The sequence below is a fragment of the Humulus lupulus genome, chromosome 2, assembly GCF_963169125.1.
Source record: "Humulus lupulus chromosome 2, drHumLupu1.1, whole genome shotgun sequence".
Classification (NCBI taxonomy): Eukaryota; Viridiplantae; Streptophyta; class Magnoliopsida; order Rosales; family Cannabaceae; genus Humulus; species Humulus lupulus.
In genome coordinates this window covers 288,846,994-288,862,849 of record NC_084794.1, presented here as the reverse complement: position 1 = coordinate 288,862,849, position 15,856 = coordinate 288,846,994, and the positions used below count along the sequence as shown (strand labels likewise).

General features: G+C 33.5%; 1 protein-coding gene across 1 annotated transcript; it reads right to left on the bottom strand.

Moving 5' to 3' along the window:
* Positions 1–1,291: 1,291 nt before the first annotated feature.
* Positions 1,292–15,537, bottom strand: LOC133819709 (myosin-6-like). Its single transcript, XM_062253014.1, has 39 exons — positions 14,967–15,537; positions 14,071–14,199; positions 13,757–13,900; positions 13,381–13,526; positions 13,135–13,291; positions 12,903–12,961; positions 12,598–12,757; positions 12,015–12,164; positions 11,803–11,939; positions 11,563–11,709; positions 11,365–11,466; positions 10,913–10,970; positions 10,732–10,833; positions 9,621–9,658; positions 9,369–9,495; positions 9,078–9,248; positions 8,859–8,990; positions 8,645–8,754; positions 8,489–8,549; positions 8,100–8,277; positions 7,761–7,966; positions 7,423–7,542; positions 7,065–7,163; positions 6,124–6,354; positions 5,853–5,992; positions 5,615–5,729; positions 5,477–5,497; positions 5,308–5,388; positions 5,041–5,211; positions 4,287–4,430; positions 3,982–4,164; positions 3,697–3,828; positions 3,537–3,607; positions 3,340–3,439; positions 3,153–3,209; positions 2,732–2,788; positions 2,231–2,311; positions 2,048–2,133; positions 1,292–1,952 (listed from the first exon to the last, which is right to left on the bottom strand). The coding sequence occupies exons 1-39, from the start codon at positions 14,967–14,969 to the stop codon at positions 1,838–1,840; spliced, it is 4,521 nt and encodes a 1,506-aa protein (XP_062108998.1). The 5' UTR covers positions 14,970–15,537; the 3' UTR covers positions 1,292–1,837.
* Positions 15,538–15,856: the final 319 nt, after the last annotated feature.

Here is a 15,856-nt window from a genome sequence, read left to right as displayed (position 1 = left end):
AATAATTACATTAGATACTCCATATGCTAAATTATTTTACTGCTATGTATGGTATAGTACATATCTTATACAAATAATTGAGGGTATTCTCAAGACCCTCCAATTAATATTTTGGTTTTTTTTCTTTTCAAAATTTCAGTTTAGATCTATATTTGTAAATTTAGAATTTTTTTTTCCATCATTGATCCCTTTTCTTAAATAGATAGGGTGGGTCTATTGTCACTCTTCACCACCTTCTAATCTATAATTTAATAAATAAACGTAAATATCTAGAAGAAAATCATCTATTTTTTTACACCTCTCGCAACATGTATATTACTTTCATATTTATTATGTTATTAATTTTTTATTTTAAAGCGATAATTTTTTTAAATTATTTATTTTTAGAGTACTAATATGTACACTCAAAATATACACTAAAACATTACATAGTGATGTCTCAGTTTAGCCTAGTCAATCACATTTATTAAAATTGGGGTCTACTGTGTATAATGTTTGTGTGCATATTTTGGGTGCACATATCATTACTCTTATTTTTATTTTGAGTTAAACAAAAATAAAATTAAAATTTTGCAAACTTTTTATTGATTTTTTTTTAACAAGAGTGCGAAAACATATTTACTAACGAGTAATTTTGTAAAAAGAAATAGAAAGTATGTGAAAAGAAATTTAAAATATTATAAAGATTTTTTTTTTCTTTGAAAAGCATGAAGAATTTATTTAAAAAGAGGTAATAAAAGAAGAAAAAAAAAGAAATGTATATACCAATACCACCCATTCATTCATTAATCATGCACGAGAGAGAAGTGGCCTTAAATCACGCACCATCTTTATCTTCTTCAATATTGATTTTCATTAATCAAGCATCAGAGAGAAGTGGTCTTAGTAATCACACAATCTCTATCTTCAATTCTGATGTTGAGAGTTTTAGTCTAGTCGCCTACCCTTCAACTTAATCAAATAATCAATAATATGACATAATTGAAATGTTAACTTTATAACATTATATGTATATCTTGTATCAATCGATATTTGTGTTTTATTATTAATCTATATCGCATATAACTTACGTATATAACTTAATCTCTTTTTCTAAATAGAAATGTTATTTGAGACTTTAACGTATTCAACACTACATGAAGCTTAACATGTTCAACAACACATGAGATGACACCCTATAATTGATTAATAATATCTCATAATATTTATTAAACGCCACATTCTTGTGGTGATGGACACTAGTGGTGTCCCTTAGCAATTCTATTTTCTAAACGTATGCAACTCAGTCACGTTTCTACAAAAGGGATTTTGCATAAACCAAATATACCAGCCAATTCTACTACATAACAAATATATATATATATATATATATGTATGTATTTCTACTGCTTTATACATGAATTTTTTTTTTTTTTCTGGGACTGAAAGCAGTAGGCTTGAGATGAGCTTGTCCCACCATATTACATTTTTCATAAACTCAGTCCCTCCCTATTACATACATGACACCTATAAAGAATGCTGGACCCAAGACCAAGGAGACCCCTTGAATTAAAATATAAAGAAAAGAAACACTTGTGTGCAAACCAAAACCTATTCCTTGCCCCCACCCCAGTAACTATCTAACCAACCAGCCTAACAACACTTTACAGTTCTAATTAAAAAGAATATTTTACATCCAGCAATGGAAGTTACAATGAATACAAGGTATAAATAATATCAGGGAAGAGCAAAACTTGGCGGATTTACAGCGCGGCCTCGGTGTTGGTGTTGGTGTTGAAAGAGTTTCCAACATATTTGGAGCACCACAACAAAGAAGAGTTTTAGAAAATCACCTGCCTTAATCCTGTAAAAATTGGAAGGCTGGATTCTCGATTAGTTCTACCGGAGGTTTTACATCAGTAAACTTCTTCTCTTGTAGGGAACTAGCAATATCATCAACTGAGAATGGAATACTGCAATGGATAATAATAAAAAAGGGGAATATTATTAAGTGTTTGAACAAAACAATAGTGTTTACAGTAAAAAGGAAAAGGGCCAAGTTGGTAACCTGGAATTGTCGTCCAACAAAAAGGAGCTGCTGTCATCATCATCGTTGGAATCATCGGTCATTAGAATCTTCATGCTAGAAATTACCTGTACAGAGGAATGAATGGTAGGTGGTGACACCACATTAGTAACTGCCCACGTGACATTAAAACTAGGCGATTTGGAAATGATTTTCATAGCTTACATCTGGTGACACGCTTCTGGTGTTATAATTGTCATCCCAGTAAAGCGTGCATATTCTATGAAGCTGTTGAATACTTAGGATCTGATACAGAAGCAAATGATAATGAGTAATTTGTAAGATATTATACATATCACAAGCATCAAAAAAGATGGATAAAATATGATAGTGCATTTCTTCATTCCTTTATTTTGTATTTTTATCCCAGGCAGCAAGCAGAATCATCACAAATCATACACCACGGCACATCTTGGTTTCACTCTCATTTCCTTTTATATTTATCCACAGTTAATCGACTTAGAGATTCCAGTAATTGGTATTTAACCAGAATGTCACAAGTAATTCCAGAAGCAACTATGGAGCAATAGAATCAAAATGACAAGTGCATCGTTTCATTCCTTTTTTGTAATTACGCATATTGGTTTCACTATCACACCATGTTCCTTTTTTAGTAAACATCCACAGTTGATGTTCTCCCAGTTTTACAAGGGAAGAGAAACTTACTGGGCATAGGTCATTCGTAATTTCATCGTATGAAATTCTAGATTTCTGATGTATAACCTGCAAATTAATCATTTCACAAATTAGTTTTCCAATTAATCATCGTATGAAGTTAAAGCATGACAATGACAGTTTATGTATATATATATATATATATTACATATATTTAAAAAAAAATGTCAATGAAAAGGTAAGATGCTCATTTACTATTCATATTAGTGAGAATTTAAAATTTTCAAATGGCTTTTTCTACATAACTCAAGGTTCCAGCCATTCTGCATAATAAACTATACAACTCTATACAACACAACTATATAAACCATTAACGTAAAAGATAGCAAAATTTTAGGGAATCATATGCCAGCAATGTAATCTAAAGAAATCACATCCAGCAGTTATTCTCAACACAACTGAATAGACATACCAAAAATCCAACAGCCTGCCTAACATGTTTGAGTTCATCCCAAGACGAGCCCGCATACTGGAAGAAGAGAATTATTAACCCAAGAAAACTCAAAGCATACATGGGGTAAATTATGAGTGAGGGGTGGAAAAAGGGAAGAGTGGAAGAGAGAGTTATCCCTTAAATGATCACAATAGTAAAACCGTACCTCTTCTTTCGCCTGGCAACACCACAGTTCTAATTCAGCCAAACCAGACTTCACATATTCCCCATTACTGAAAGTGCAACACTCTCGACGTAGAAGAAGGCTGCCACAGCATCAGTGAACAATGAATTCTGAAGTTAATACAGTTGCTTTTAATTGAAACCAAACACGTATATGAAAAAATGGAAACAGTGAAATACCTATTAAAGAGTTGCACATTGATATACGTAAAAACCTGAGAAAATATCTTCTGAGCAAGAACTGGAGGAACCTGAAACAAAGCTATGGATAAGCTCGCAGTTTATTAAAGAGGAAAATCAAGAGAGGACCAACTTCAAAATTGCCAAACTAATCCCGTACAAATTTTTCTCTCAATGTACAAAGGAGTCCATTGAGGTTGTCAATGATGCTGCCCCAGGGGCTGGCTGATGGACTATTGCCATTCGATCCTTCAGATGATTTTAAAATGTTTCCTCTTGACATTCTAGGTGCCTGAATTGTCAAGAAACATATATCTCGTGTTAGTATGGAATATAATAAAAGATCATTTTTATAAGCTAGCTAGGAATAAGAGTTAACTACCTGATTTTTAACAAAGCCCTAGGTCCTAGAAGACATAAAAAAAGGTTTTGGAGTGAAATATACCTGGATACAAGATGAAAGTAGAGGTGATAACTCCTTCTTCAAATTATCTCTTATAATTCCATATATCTTCTCCACATATGCTGTTAGTTGCTGCTTAAAGAGCAAAGCTGGATACTTTGCCTCAACTGGACGCACTATATCAAGGGGACCAACTGAAAGATTGGCTGAAGATGAGCGAAAGCCCTGAAAAAAAAAAAACAAAGTTATATTACACAAATTGATGCACAAGCAACAAGCTTGATTAAATTGTTTCAAAATACAAGGAAATATAAAATATAAATTCAAAATAATAAGTATTTAGTTACTTGGGTCATCCTCCCAAACAAAGATGTTGGCGTAGGAGGCTTTCTTGGTACAGATCCTGTGGATTTTAAACTCCGCTGGAGTAAGAAAAGCAGTGCAGATGTATTTGATAACCAGTAAGCCATATGATCGTTATTGTCCTGGTCCTGCAAAAGGAAGGTTTAAGTACAAAGACTTGATCTTGTTAGTTCAGTCCATAAACACCATGCATATTCTCTCTTTTTGGTTGGGAAAGCTCCCAATAAAAATAGACAGCAGGAATAAACTGAGCGAGAAACTGAAAGGTGAGAGTTGAATCCAGAAGGTGAAATACAAATGAAAAAACAAGAACCCATATCAGAAACATCTAGCTATCTTATCCTACAAACAAAGGAAGTGTCGTTGGTGTAACCTAATCGTACAGTCCAACTTTTGCTCTGGCCTATACATTGGAAAAACATATTTAACCGACCATACAACACTTGACTGTCATTAACTTTTTCATGGAAGAAAATAATAATAAATGAAGTCTTAATCTTTTGTAAAGATGAATGGTAATATGCATCAGATAAATTTTACCCAATGGCGAATACTATAATCCAAAAGAACAAAGACCTAGCTCGTAATTGGCAAATCTAGATCATAACTTCAAAATATTTTGAACTTTAAAGTTGGCAGCTTACTTTAATCAAAAAGTAACAGTGCTAACTATTCAATCAAAATCAAATGATATTGAGTGGGGCAGGGCTGAAGAAACTTATAGTTATCCAAAGTTACCTCTATTGCAGAACCAATCATCTGTATAAGTCGATCAAATACACTAGTTCTTTCTGCTTCAAATGATCTCCAGTGAAGAAGACATTTGTATATGGTAAATGCTGCAACTGGCTTTCCTTCACTGAAACCTATATCTTGTGTTACACATTTGATAAGGGAATCTACATTCTCCTGTAAAACAGAACAAAAGCATAAATAAATTTCAGCTAATAACAATAGATAAATAAAATAAATGAAAAAGCCTATTGTTTCCCATCAAGAACATACATGCTGTCTTTCAATTTGAGATCTTCTTAGCTTACTATCAGATGTACCAAATTTTTTTGATGGCATAGCACTCGGTGGTTCCTGAAGAAAGTAGGCTCATATAAAGGTAACAAAACTCACAAAAAGTACACAATATACAAAGATGTACATAATAGTTTTAAACACTTACGTGATAACCATTTTCTTTAGGCTGCAATAATGAGGGAGAAAAATAGATCAATAAAACATTTTCAAAAGTAACAAAAGTATAAGATAAGAGGAAGCGAAAATACTTAAATGCATATATATTTTTCTGCACCATCTCTACCTCAGCTGATGACATTGCTAAATGCTCAGACATTCTCCTAGAAGATGAATTAAGCAATGTTTGCTGACGCAAAATTTGGTCTTCAGTTTCCATGTCAGAAAGTTTCTCTTCAAGCCTGAGAATAGATTATGGCAAATATTTATTTAAAAAACATTAAACTCAGCAAAGCAAGAAAAAAATATTATGAATAATGAGCGAAAGGGTGTATCTTGGCAAAAATTGATAATAGATATAAAACCTTTGCATGGCAGTCTTTAATGCAATTATCTTTGACTCTGCATCCAAAGCCTGCTTTAACCGCTCTTCACTAAGCTTGCTAGATTCTTCAAATTTTTTCTCTGTTTCATCAATTTTCTTTTCCAGAGAATTCACCATAGCCTACAAAGTGTCACAGCCAGCGTAACGTTATTAAGCATCAATGAAAAAGTTTGTAAGCAGGTATCACTTCTTTTATGAAGACCCAATATCTGATTTGGAGCAGCAAACGAATATGAGTTTGATAACCCTACCTTGAGCTGCTCATTTTCAGCAGCAAGCTTATTCATCAATTCATTATCAATAACTGGAACCTCCTGGATGACTGGAACCTCTTGGATGACTGGAGCCTGTTCAGCTGCTAACTTTAAAGCCTCACGTTCCTTACAAAGAAGTTCTGTTGTTTCTTTAAACTGGAGTTGCATCTCTTGCAAAGCAGAATGCAGTTTTGCATTTTCCTGTGTTTTAGCTTCCTCAATGTCAGCCTGCATTAATGATGCATCAATTAGAATACAATAAGAAATAAAGATATACAGTTCCCAAAAAGCTTTTTATTTTTGCATCAGATAAGGAACAAAAAACTTCACAGATATAAACCATTTTCACATAATCATCTTTTACGGATATTTTTGTTTTCAAACATCAGCAAAAGAAAGGAATATATAGGTTGAAAATAGTCTTTTGGAGAAGTAAATAGTGAAAAAGAATTACACACTAAGCTTTAGAAATTTTATAATAGGTTGTTTTACAATGAAGATAAATATTTTGTGAAAAAGTTCAATACTGGAATCTTGTCAACCCTCCCCAAAATGGATAGCATAAAGTAATCTGTCGTTTGGTGAATAGGATAGTGTAGCATTGGATTAGACAAAAAAAAGGTGTTCATTTGCAAACAATATAGAAGATGGATAAAAAGTTGAAAAAATCATTCTATTGTTTCTCAATGGAACTTAGTTATCACATGCTAAGTGGATAAATTTAGTAGTTGAATTAATCTTTTTAATATGTTTTCTAAATTACATAGCCAAAACACATGGTAAAAGCATCAAACTCAATCAAATCATATCCATCATTTCAATCAAACATGATACAAGTACCATAAATATCAATTGATCTCTAGGAAGATAACAACTGGAAAAATAAAAGCAGAAAAATAATCTAAAATAAAAATTAGAAAAGAAGAAGCAAAGCTTACCCTCATTCGTTTCTCTAGCTGCAGACGCCAGGTCAATTCTTCAACTTGCTTTTCCAGCTTATTTTTGGCAGCCTGAAGGGCACCAGTTTCCTTAGCAGCCTGCAAAAGATTGGATGATATCAAAATATATTAAAAAACATAAAATTATTGTCAATACATGAACGCACATGAGTTCTAGGTCTAAAATCAGGAAGAAGAAGAAGAATATAATTTTAGCAAGAGAATTTCGCAAATTGTAACCTCAAACAATTTCATAAAGCAGTAGAACAAGCATGACATCAACAAATAACACTAGAATAGATCTCAATGATGATGAGAAAACCTTAGAAAGGGAAAAGAAATAATAAAAAAGAACAACCATTTTGAGCTTTCGTAATTCTCTGCGTGCAACTTTTCCTCTCCAAGCACATTGTGTGGTCACTGCTGCTTTCTTTATCCTCAAATAACGGCAGCGATTTAAGTATTTCCGGCATTGACTCTGACATAGTCCATAGACAAGAATAAGTTAGCATAGACAATATAGAAAATGGAAATACAAACCACTATCTTTCAATTTAATACTTCTAAAAGTAAAAAATAATCAGTCATATCCTATAACATGCCATGTGCCCATAAATTCAGTTGGCATATTGCTCAAATTTCAGTTGAAATAGCTCTTTATAGTAACTGTATATCAATTACACATGATATCTTTACCTGGATAATAATAGCAGCCCTTGTCTGCTTCCGGAACTTAAGGTCACTACGAGCAGCCATCCCACGTATACATGTTTGAATTAAAACAGCTGAAGAGTACAACTTTTGGTATGCATTTTTAGAAAGACACATGCGATAATGTGTCTGGATTTTAACAGAAGCAGCCTCCCTTCTCTTGCATTCATACTGATAGCGTGCAACTTGTCCTGCCATAGATCCAAAGAAACAAAACATTAGTCATATAAAATTTTGTATCAATGGATAATAGTCTATGTTCAATAGTCTCACTAACAAGAAAGTGACTTTCACTAACAAGAACAAGTGGAAACTATTGTTTACCTCTACAAAAGGCTTGAATCTGAATGGAAGAAACCCGTAACAAGATAAAGCTTTTCTGAGCAAGATAAGATCGAACTTTCCTCTGTATGACACTTGCTGATCTTCCTAAGACCTCACTTCGACAAGCATCCAATTCTGCCATCTGGCCAGCTCTGAGAAACACTTTGGTTTTACCAATCTGTCATTGAAATAGTTAAAACACAAACAGATCAGAAAAATTTTCCATTACAGGTAGCTTCTAACCTTAGAAGTAGAATAAGATTAGTTTATAAAATTCTAGAACCTTTGAAACTAGGACTGAACTGCTAAGGAAAATAAAATTCGGGGTGGGTAATTAGGAACAACAGTGGATCAAAATAAAAGGCAGTAAGTAATCTACAAATGATTACCTGATAACCCTTGAGATTCACCTTCTCTAGAAGGCGCTTACAAGCAGTTACTTCATCGCAGCTAAAAGTAGACAATTTTAAAAATATACACATCACTTCCAGAAATCCAAAAAATAATACTAATAATAATTATGTCCTGAATTTTGATTAACCTACCTCCCAGCAAAGACATTAGGTGCCAAGATGCCAAAACGACCTACAAATTCACGAAATGGCTTTCTTGTAGGATATCCAGCACAACTAATCCTGATGGCCTCCATAACTCCCTGGAATAAGATATTTATCAATTACATCATGTGGATAATGCAACCAAACATAATCAAATGATAGTGAAACAAAAACATCTGAAAGACCATAGTAATATACTTACCCCACAACGAAGCTGCTGCAAAATATTGTTATTCTCAAATATAGACGGCTTTAGAAGATTATTGGGCTTTACACATCTTATGTAGTGTGGCTCAGTGACACTCAATGTTTCAAGCAAAGATTGTAGTTGTTGCTGTAGAAAGTACAAGAATGATGATAGTCACCATCAAGGAACTGACCTTTTTTCCCAAGGATATACATATTAGGACAGAAAACAGACCTTAAAGCGAGAACCTATTGAAGAGAATTTTGATGATTTGGAAGATTCTTCTGGTAAAGGAGGGAACAAGCCTGAAACAAAAGAACAATTGGAAGCACCCAAAAGTTCTTGATGTTCAGCAACAACATAATCTTTGTTCTTATCCAAGAAGAGCTCCGTTTGATATGTAACCTGACAATAAGATTTTACCGTGGATATATATATTGAGCAATTTTTTGCATCCTCTTCTACATGATTAAATGATTATGACATTTTATAATATAAATATATAAAATTGAATTTTACACTTACTTCTCCAGCATAATGACAAATTGTGAAGTCACTGCGTGCTAATTTCGGCTTGCTAAATCGTTTGTGGTCTTTATAGGTTTGATACAGCTTCTGCGCAAAAGTCTCATTTGTTGATCTTGGAAACATACTACAAATAACACAAGCTGTCACAACCTCACTAACATAGAACAATACATCTAAAGTAAAATGTAAATATTCCTATCTTAAAAAAATGAATGAAAGAGGTTATTCCATAAAAGCTTGTATATATACCACGCCTCATCCAGAAGAGCAATGATTCCTCCAGGTTTCTGAAATAATGGAAGTACATATATATTAAAATAGAAACAAAGAAATGAACTTCCAACTACTCTCTCATTCATCAAATGATAGATTCTAGCAAAGAGAAGAAAAACATGTCTATCAAATGACAATGTCCAATATCAAGCAGCTATTGTATAGCAAAAGTCAACATGGAATTATCAAAAGCTGAAGTATGTGACAATTAATTATTTGAAAGAATGTGTATGTATGAATTGCTATACTGAATACTTGTGTGTGCAAGAAAGCCAACATGCTCTAATACCCTTCTTAATTTTTGTGAATTGAAGGGGCCCAAGGTAGAACAATTTATATGCCTCACCAACTGATTGAAGTTGAAAAATCCCCTCAAAAAAAAGACCACTCTATGCTCAGCAGGGAGGGTAGGGAGTTAAGCAAATCAATAACTAAGTCAAACTTCAAAAATAAACTCTCAAATTATTTCAATATTTGACAGATCATAGATATGTCAGATTCAAGATAAATGTTACAGAAAACACAGTTTAATAAAATTTTACAAATAAGACTCGTACTTGTTATAAATCCATACTAATAAAGTTCCCAGATTTTTTTTTTTTAAAAATGAACTTGTATAAATATATGAAAAAATACAGGTCTGATAGAAGATCAGATTGAAGAAAATTACAACAAGAAACTCCAGTCTCTAGCAAACTCAGTCAGCAAATAAAAACACTTTTAATTCTTTCACATTGAATAATCAAATAACTACCCAATATCAAACTATATCTAATATTTTCCCGGACAATCCCATATAACTTTAAATCATTGAATAACCAAATAACTACCCAACATCAAATAAAGTTCTCAGATTAAGATGCATCATATTCAGTAATGTAATAATCTAAATCATATGGCCTGAAACAACAAAGAAACTACATGTCTTAGAATCATCATAACAGCAAAAGCACTTGTATATTAAAGATATAAAGCCTCAAGGACCAAAGTTGGAAAGATCATAATTGATTTTAACACAAGTATGCCAAGAAACATGTTTCATAATGTGTATATATATATATATATAAAAAAAAAGACAGCAACCAACCTTTTCAATGAGATCAAGAACATCTTGATTGTCTATAAACTCTATATAACTCCAGTCAATTTCTTCTTTCGTATATTCTTCTTGCTCCATCTTGAAAACATGCTGTCAAATAGTAATTTAAGTAAGCCAAAAAAGGTTTAGCAGATTCACTAAAACCAAAAGTAGATAAATCTTCTCAAACCTGATTAAAATGTTGCTGTAGTTTTTCATTTGTCAAATTGATACAGAATTGCTCAAAACTGCCGAACCAGATAAAATAAGAATCAGCAAAATACTAGAGGTGAAATCAAATGCTAGCAGTAAAATCTAAGTGAAAGTGAGAACTGAGCCATAACCCAAAGGGTTCCCTAATGAGAAAAAAATGTGTTTTCACAAGAGTAAACCATACAAAGAAAAGAGGTACAACATCACCTCTATTACCAAAAGACAGCCCTGGCAATAACATTTTCCCGATGGCTTATTTGCACAAGTAAAACCACTCAGCATATAATCAAGAATATTAACAAAGGAATCAATTTTGTTATACCACAAAACAGAAATTCTGCCTAACTAAACAACTCTACCACCTGGAACACAGTGATTTAGTGCAGTCCTCTCTAAATAACAAAAACAAAAGGCGTACCGGTTAAGCACCTGTTTGTCTTGAAACTCTCAAATCCATAAATATCTAGAACCCCAATCAAGTTCTTCGAATCAGGATCTTGACCAATAGAGTTATTGATCTTGTTCACAAGCCTGGGGAATTCAAAGTTCACAATATGAACAAACAATCAAAATAAATGCAGCTTATTATTTTCATTCTTCATGAGTGTATTGACAATTTGACATTACCAATCAAACAATCTTGAATAAACAATTTTAGCCAGAGCATCTCTACTGAGAGCTGCAGAATTTGGATCCAAACACTTTGTTATGGTCTCATCACGGGTCACAATCACACGTTTGCATAAAGAGTCCTCAAGAGACTTCTCATTGCACCTAACAAACGTTGCAGAATGAACTATTAGCATTCATCTATCCATGAATATCCAAAAGTGCATTTTAGAAAACAGTATAAAATAATGATCCCACATGAAAAGCTCAGCTGCTGTTTTGAGATGGAACCGTGATTTCTCATCCTTGGGTTCAGAGGAATCTGATTCTGTCCCCTTTGAAAATTCGATGTTCCCTAAGTGGAGTATTGCAGCCACAACTCGGAATATTGCATCCTGGAAAGAAAAAATATTATAGATCTATGCCAACATTTATATATACACATGTATATTGGCCACCAGAAATGCAACCTGATCATGAGACCCAATCCCAACAATATCCATAGCTTTCCTAGTTGCAAGGTACTCCTTGGAATCGTCCACTCCATCCAGTTCATAGCAATGTGATTGATTTAGATAATGAAATGTTCTCGGGTTCCCTAACTTGTACTTCTCAACATCCTAACAATTGGCAGAGGTAGAAAGTACATGTCGGAGAATAATAAACATGCCAATTATAATCAAATAAAAACCAATCAATACATGAATTTCACATGGAAGATTAGAGAAAGAGCACTGTAACTGCTGTGTTATTAGAAAGTGCAAAAGAACATTTATTTGTTCATTAGACATTGCATAAAATGACATAATTTTGCTATCAAATTTATTACCATATTTTGTTCGTTCCAAGGATTTTACATGAGCTAATTAATAATTTAGGTTAGAGCAATGAATAAGTTAATACAATCTTTGGCACAATATTGCCCACAAAGCATTATGGTTGTCTCTAAATTAAAGTTTTGCGCCAAAGTAGACGTGATGATTAAAAATCAGTAAATATGCACTGCACAATTATCTTTTTAAACATTGTGCACACAGAAGGAGACCAACTTGCCTCTGGTGGTGCAGCACAAAGCATGTAAAAGCAATGGTAATTTCTCTCAGGATCAGACACTTGACAAACACGAGATCGTTCCAATAAATAAGTTCTAATAGCAGCTCCTGATATTCTTCCCCTGTTGTCAAACTGAAGCTCCACAAACTTTCCAAAACGACTGCAAATATATTACACTCACTTCAGGTAGAAACTAATACGATTAAACAATATGTATATTTGGAATATAGGGAAGGAATAAACACACCAAATTCCAATGTGATTTCCTACCCCGAATTTTTTACAGGGAATATAAATGTTCCTACCTTGAATTATTGTTCCTAACAGTCTTCGCGTTACCAAATGCTTCAAGAACAGGATTAGACTGCCACCAAAGAAAAAGAAACAAATGTATTATTCTAGTACAAGTGCAAGCGCAGCTCCAAGATGAAGTCATGCAAGTTACACTCAGAAAGTGATATTAGAAAGATTACCAAGAGAAATTAGAAGCTCCAACTAAAATTACCCACTTGAACGAATCATTACAAAAATTATTACCTCCAGCACTTGCTGCTCCACAGAACGCCCATCAGTTGCAGCTCTTCCACCCATATAAGCAAGATAACGCATAAGCATCTTTGTACTCTCTGTTTTACCAGCTCCACTTTCTCCACTAACCAAAATTGACTGGCTGATTCCCTCATTAATCATCAATCTGAATTGTTTTTTGAACAGTGAGGAGAGCAAAAACATTAAACTACTCTAACAAGTAACATGAAACAGACAACAACATTAGGGAAATACCTGTATGCATAATCTGCAATGGCAAAAGGATGTGGGCTTAGCTCACCGAAAGCAGCCCTTTTGTACTGTTCCATCATGTGATTATCATACAAATGAGGTAGTCTTCGAAAAGGGTTAACCGCTATCAATATATTCCCTGTGTAGGTCTGCAAACACCATTACATTGTTTAATTTCATATGGAAAACTGAAAGTACCCACCTAAAGAAACAAATAAATGCATCCATTGTGCTTCCCAAACGCCTCTTAGCGGGAAAAAGGGCATGCAATTTTAGATAAGAAAGTGAATCATGTTGCCTATAGAAAACAACTATATAATTGAACATGAACCCACAAACACTTGAAGTGATACAAGGGAACCAGAATCACAATACTCACATATATTTCATTCATGTCATATCGACATTTTAAATTATAAAGAACCCCTGGTTCATGCAGGTAAGCCAGCCTCGTCATATCATCTACACCGCATGGAGGGAATTCTGGATCCTTTGGAAAGACATTGGATGCTTTTGCAACAATCTACAACAGAACATAAAATTATACATATACAGTTCTTATTAAATTCCAAACAAAACATTCTGAGTTTTCTTTCTCCCATTTACATTTGTATGAACCAGATGCTTCATAACCAATAACACATAAAGTTCTAACACAATAATATAATATGAAGGCTCAGAAGCAGGACTCACAGTTTTTCCTGAAGTAGCATTTATTTTAATCCCTTCTTCATTAACTTCCACAACTTCTCCATCAATCCAAGCTACCTCAGGATCCTCTGACCAGACATGAGATCCAACTGCAAAATTGACCTGAGCAGCCTGTGCCACCAAGAAGATCATTAGCACATCCAATTAGAAATAGCAAGGCCATGTCCAACGTACTAAAATTACAACCAATCAACATATGCAAGTAAAACTTCTGCCTCTATAAACGCAGCAAAGAGGGATAGCATCCGTCAAAAACACTAAGTGCAACACAGCTACAGCATGGAGACTCTAAACTACAGTTGGGTTGTGTACTTTCACATCGTTTCACATTCTCATAATCTATATTAGTGAAATATAAAACAAATCATGGGCACCTGCCTAACAATATGCTATAGTTTTCTGTCTCCTAAAGATTGTAGGGTTCAGAAAGTGTACCAATATCAAGTAACAAAAAAAAAATAACAATTCAAAAATTCTGGCAACAATCAACAAAATGCAGAACTACAGCAATTGAGGCCTTGCTTACCCTCCACCTACTTACTTTAAATTTTAAAAGTTAAGTGAGGAATAATATCAAATATCATCAATTACATAACAATTAAAACTCTAGAAGCAACATTTTACAAAAACAAATAAATAAAGATGAAATAGTCTGTTCATAAGAAAGAAACAATGTTTTCTTGGAAAAAGATTGAAAGAAAAAGTTGTGATTGTTATTTGTTGGTCAATTTATGTTTGACACCATGAAGTTCCTAATAATATTACATTAAATATATGCAAAACAACTCTGACAGGAGGATTAAAGAATGAAACAACTGTCTAACCAACAAAAAAGCCATTAATAAAACTTCAAAAGGAGAAATGATTAACAATCATACCATTGCTCAATAATAATGTCTTTAATAGATTCAGATCGTGGGGGGCCTAAGCTGCTCAACCCTAGATTCCGTTAGCGAAGGAACGAAATCATAGGGTTTCCCTCAATCAAAAGATCCAATCTTTCTCCTAATTGCTCAAACCTTATATCAAGTTAGAGTTTAAGATAACTTCAATGCAATGCAGCTCCAGTCATACATATACACATATTACGTAAAGAGTCGCCACATGAGAGAAATGTCAATGTCAATGTGAACGTAGCTGCAACAATGGCGAAGCTGAAACCGGTCTTGAACGCTCTGCAACTATTTTTTTTATATAGAACCAAACAAAGTTTGAAAATGGCGGAACCAAAACCCAAACTTGAGATTCAAGAAAAAAGTAATGGCAATGGGCGAGGGTGTGGATATGGTTGGTTGGAGACGAAGAAGAAGGAGACGAAAACGACGACGCTTCGTTGGTTGTCGTTTTAGTGGTGGTGGTCGTCGTTTTGATTCTGGCTCTGCTGTTAAGTTGTTGAGAAACAATGGAAGAATTGGGGAGAGGAGATCCGCTAGAAGAAGATGGACACGTGAGAACAAACAAGGGCAACAAATTATTTTGTAATTATTTAATTAAAGATTTACAAAATTAATAAAATTTTTCGACTAAAAAAACAATATATATATATATATTATTTTTGTAAAAAAACCCTCCACACACAAAAAAATATTAATATTAAGAATAAAGTCAAAAAGCAGAAAACGTGAACGCGTAAAAACACATTACCAATTTTGGACTTCCAAAATTGCCCCGGGTTGTTTTGGTATTGCATGGTGCCCTACCTTTTTAAGATTTTTTTTCTTTTCAATTTTTCTTTTTTTTTAATTTACTAAAAAAAAAGAAGTCTATT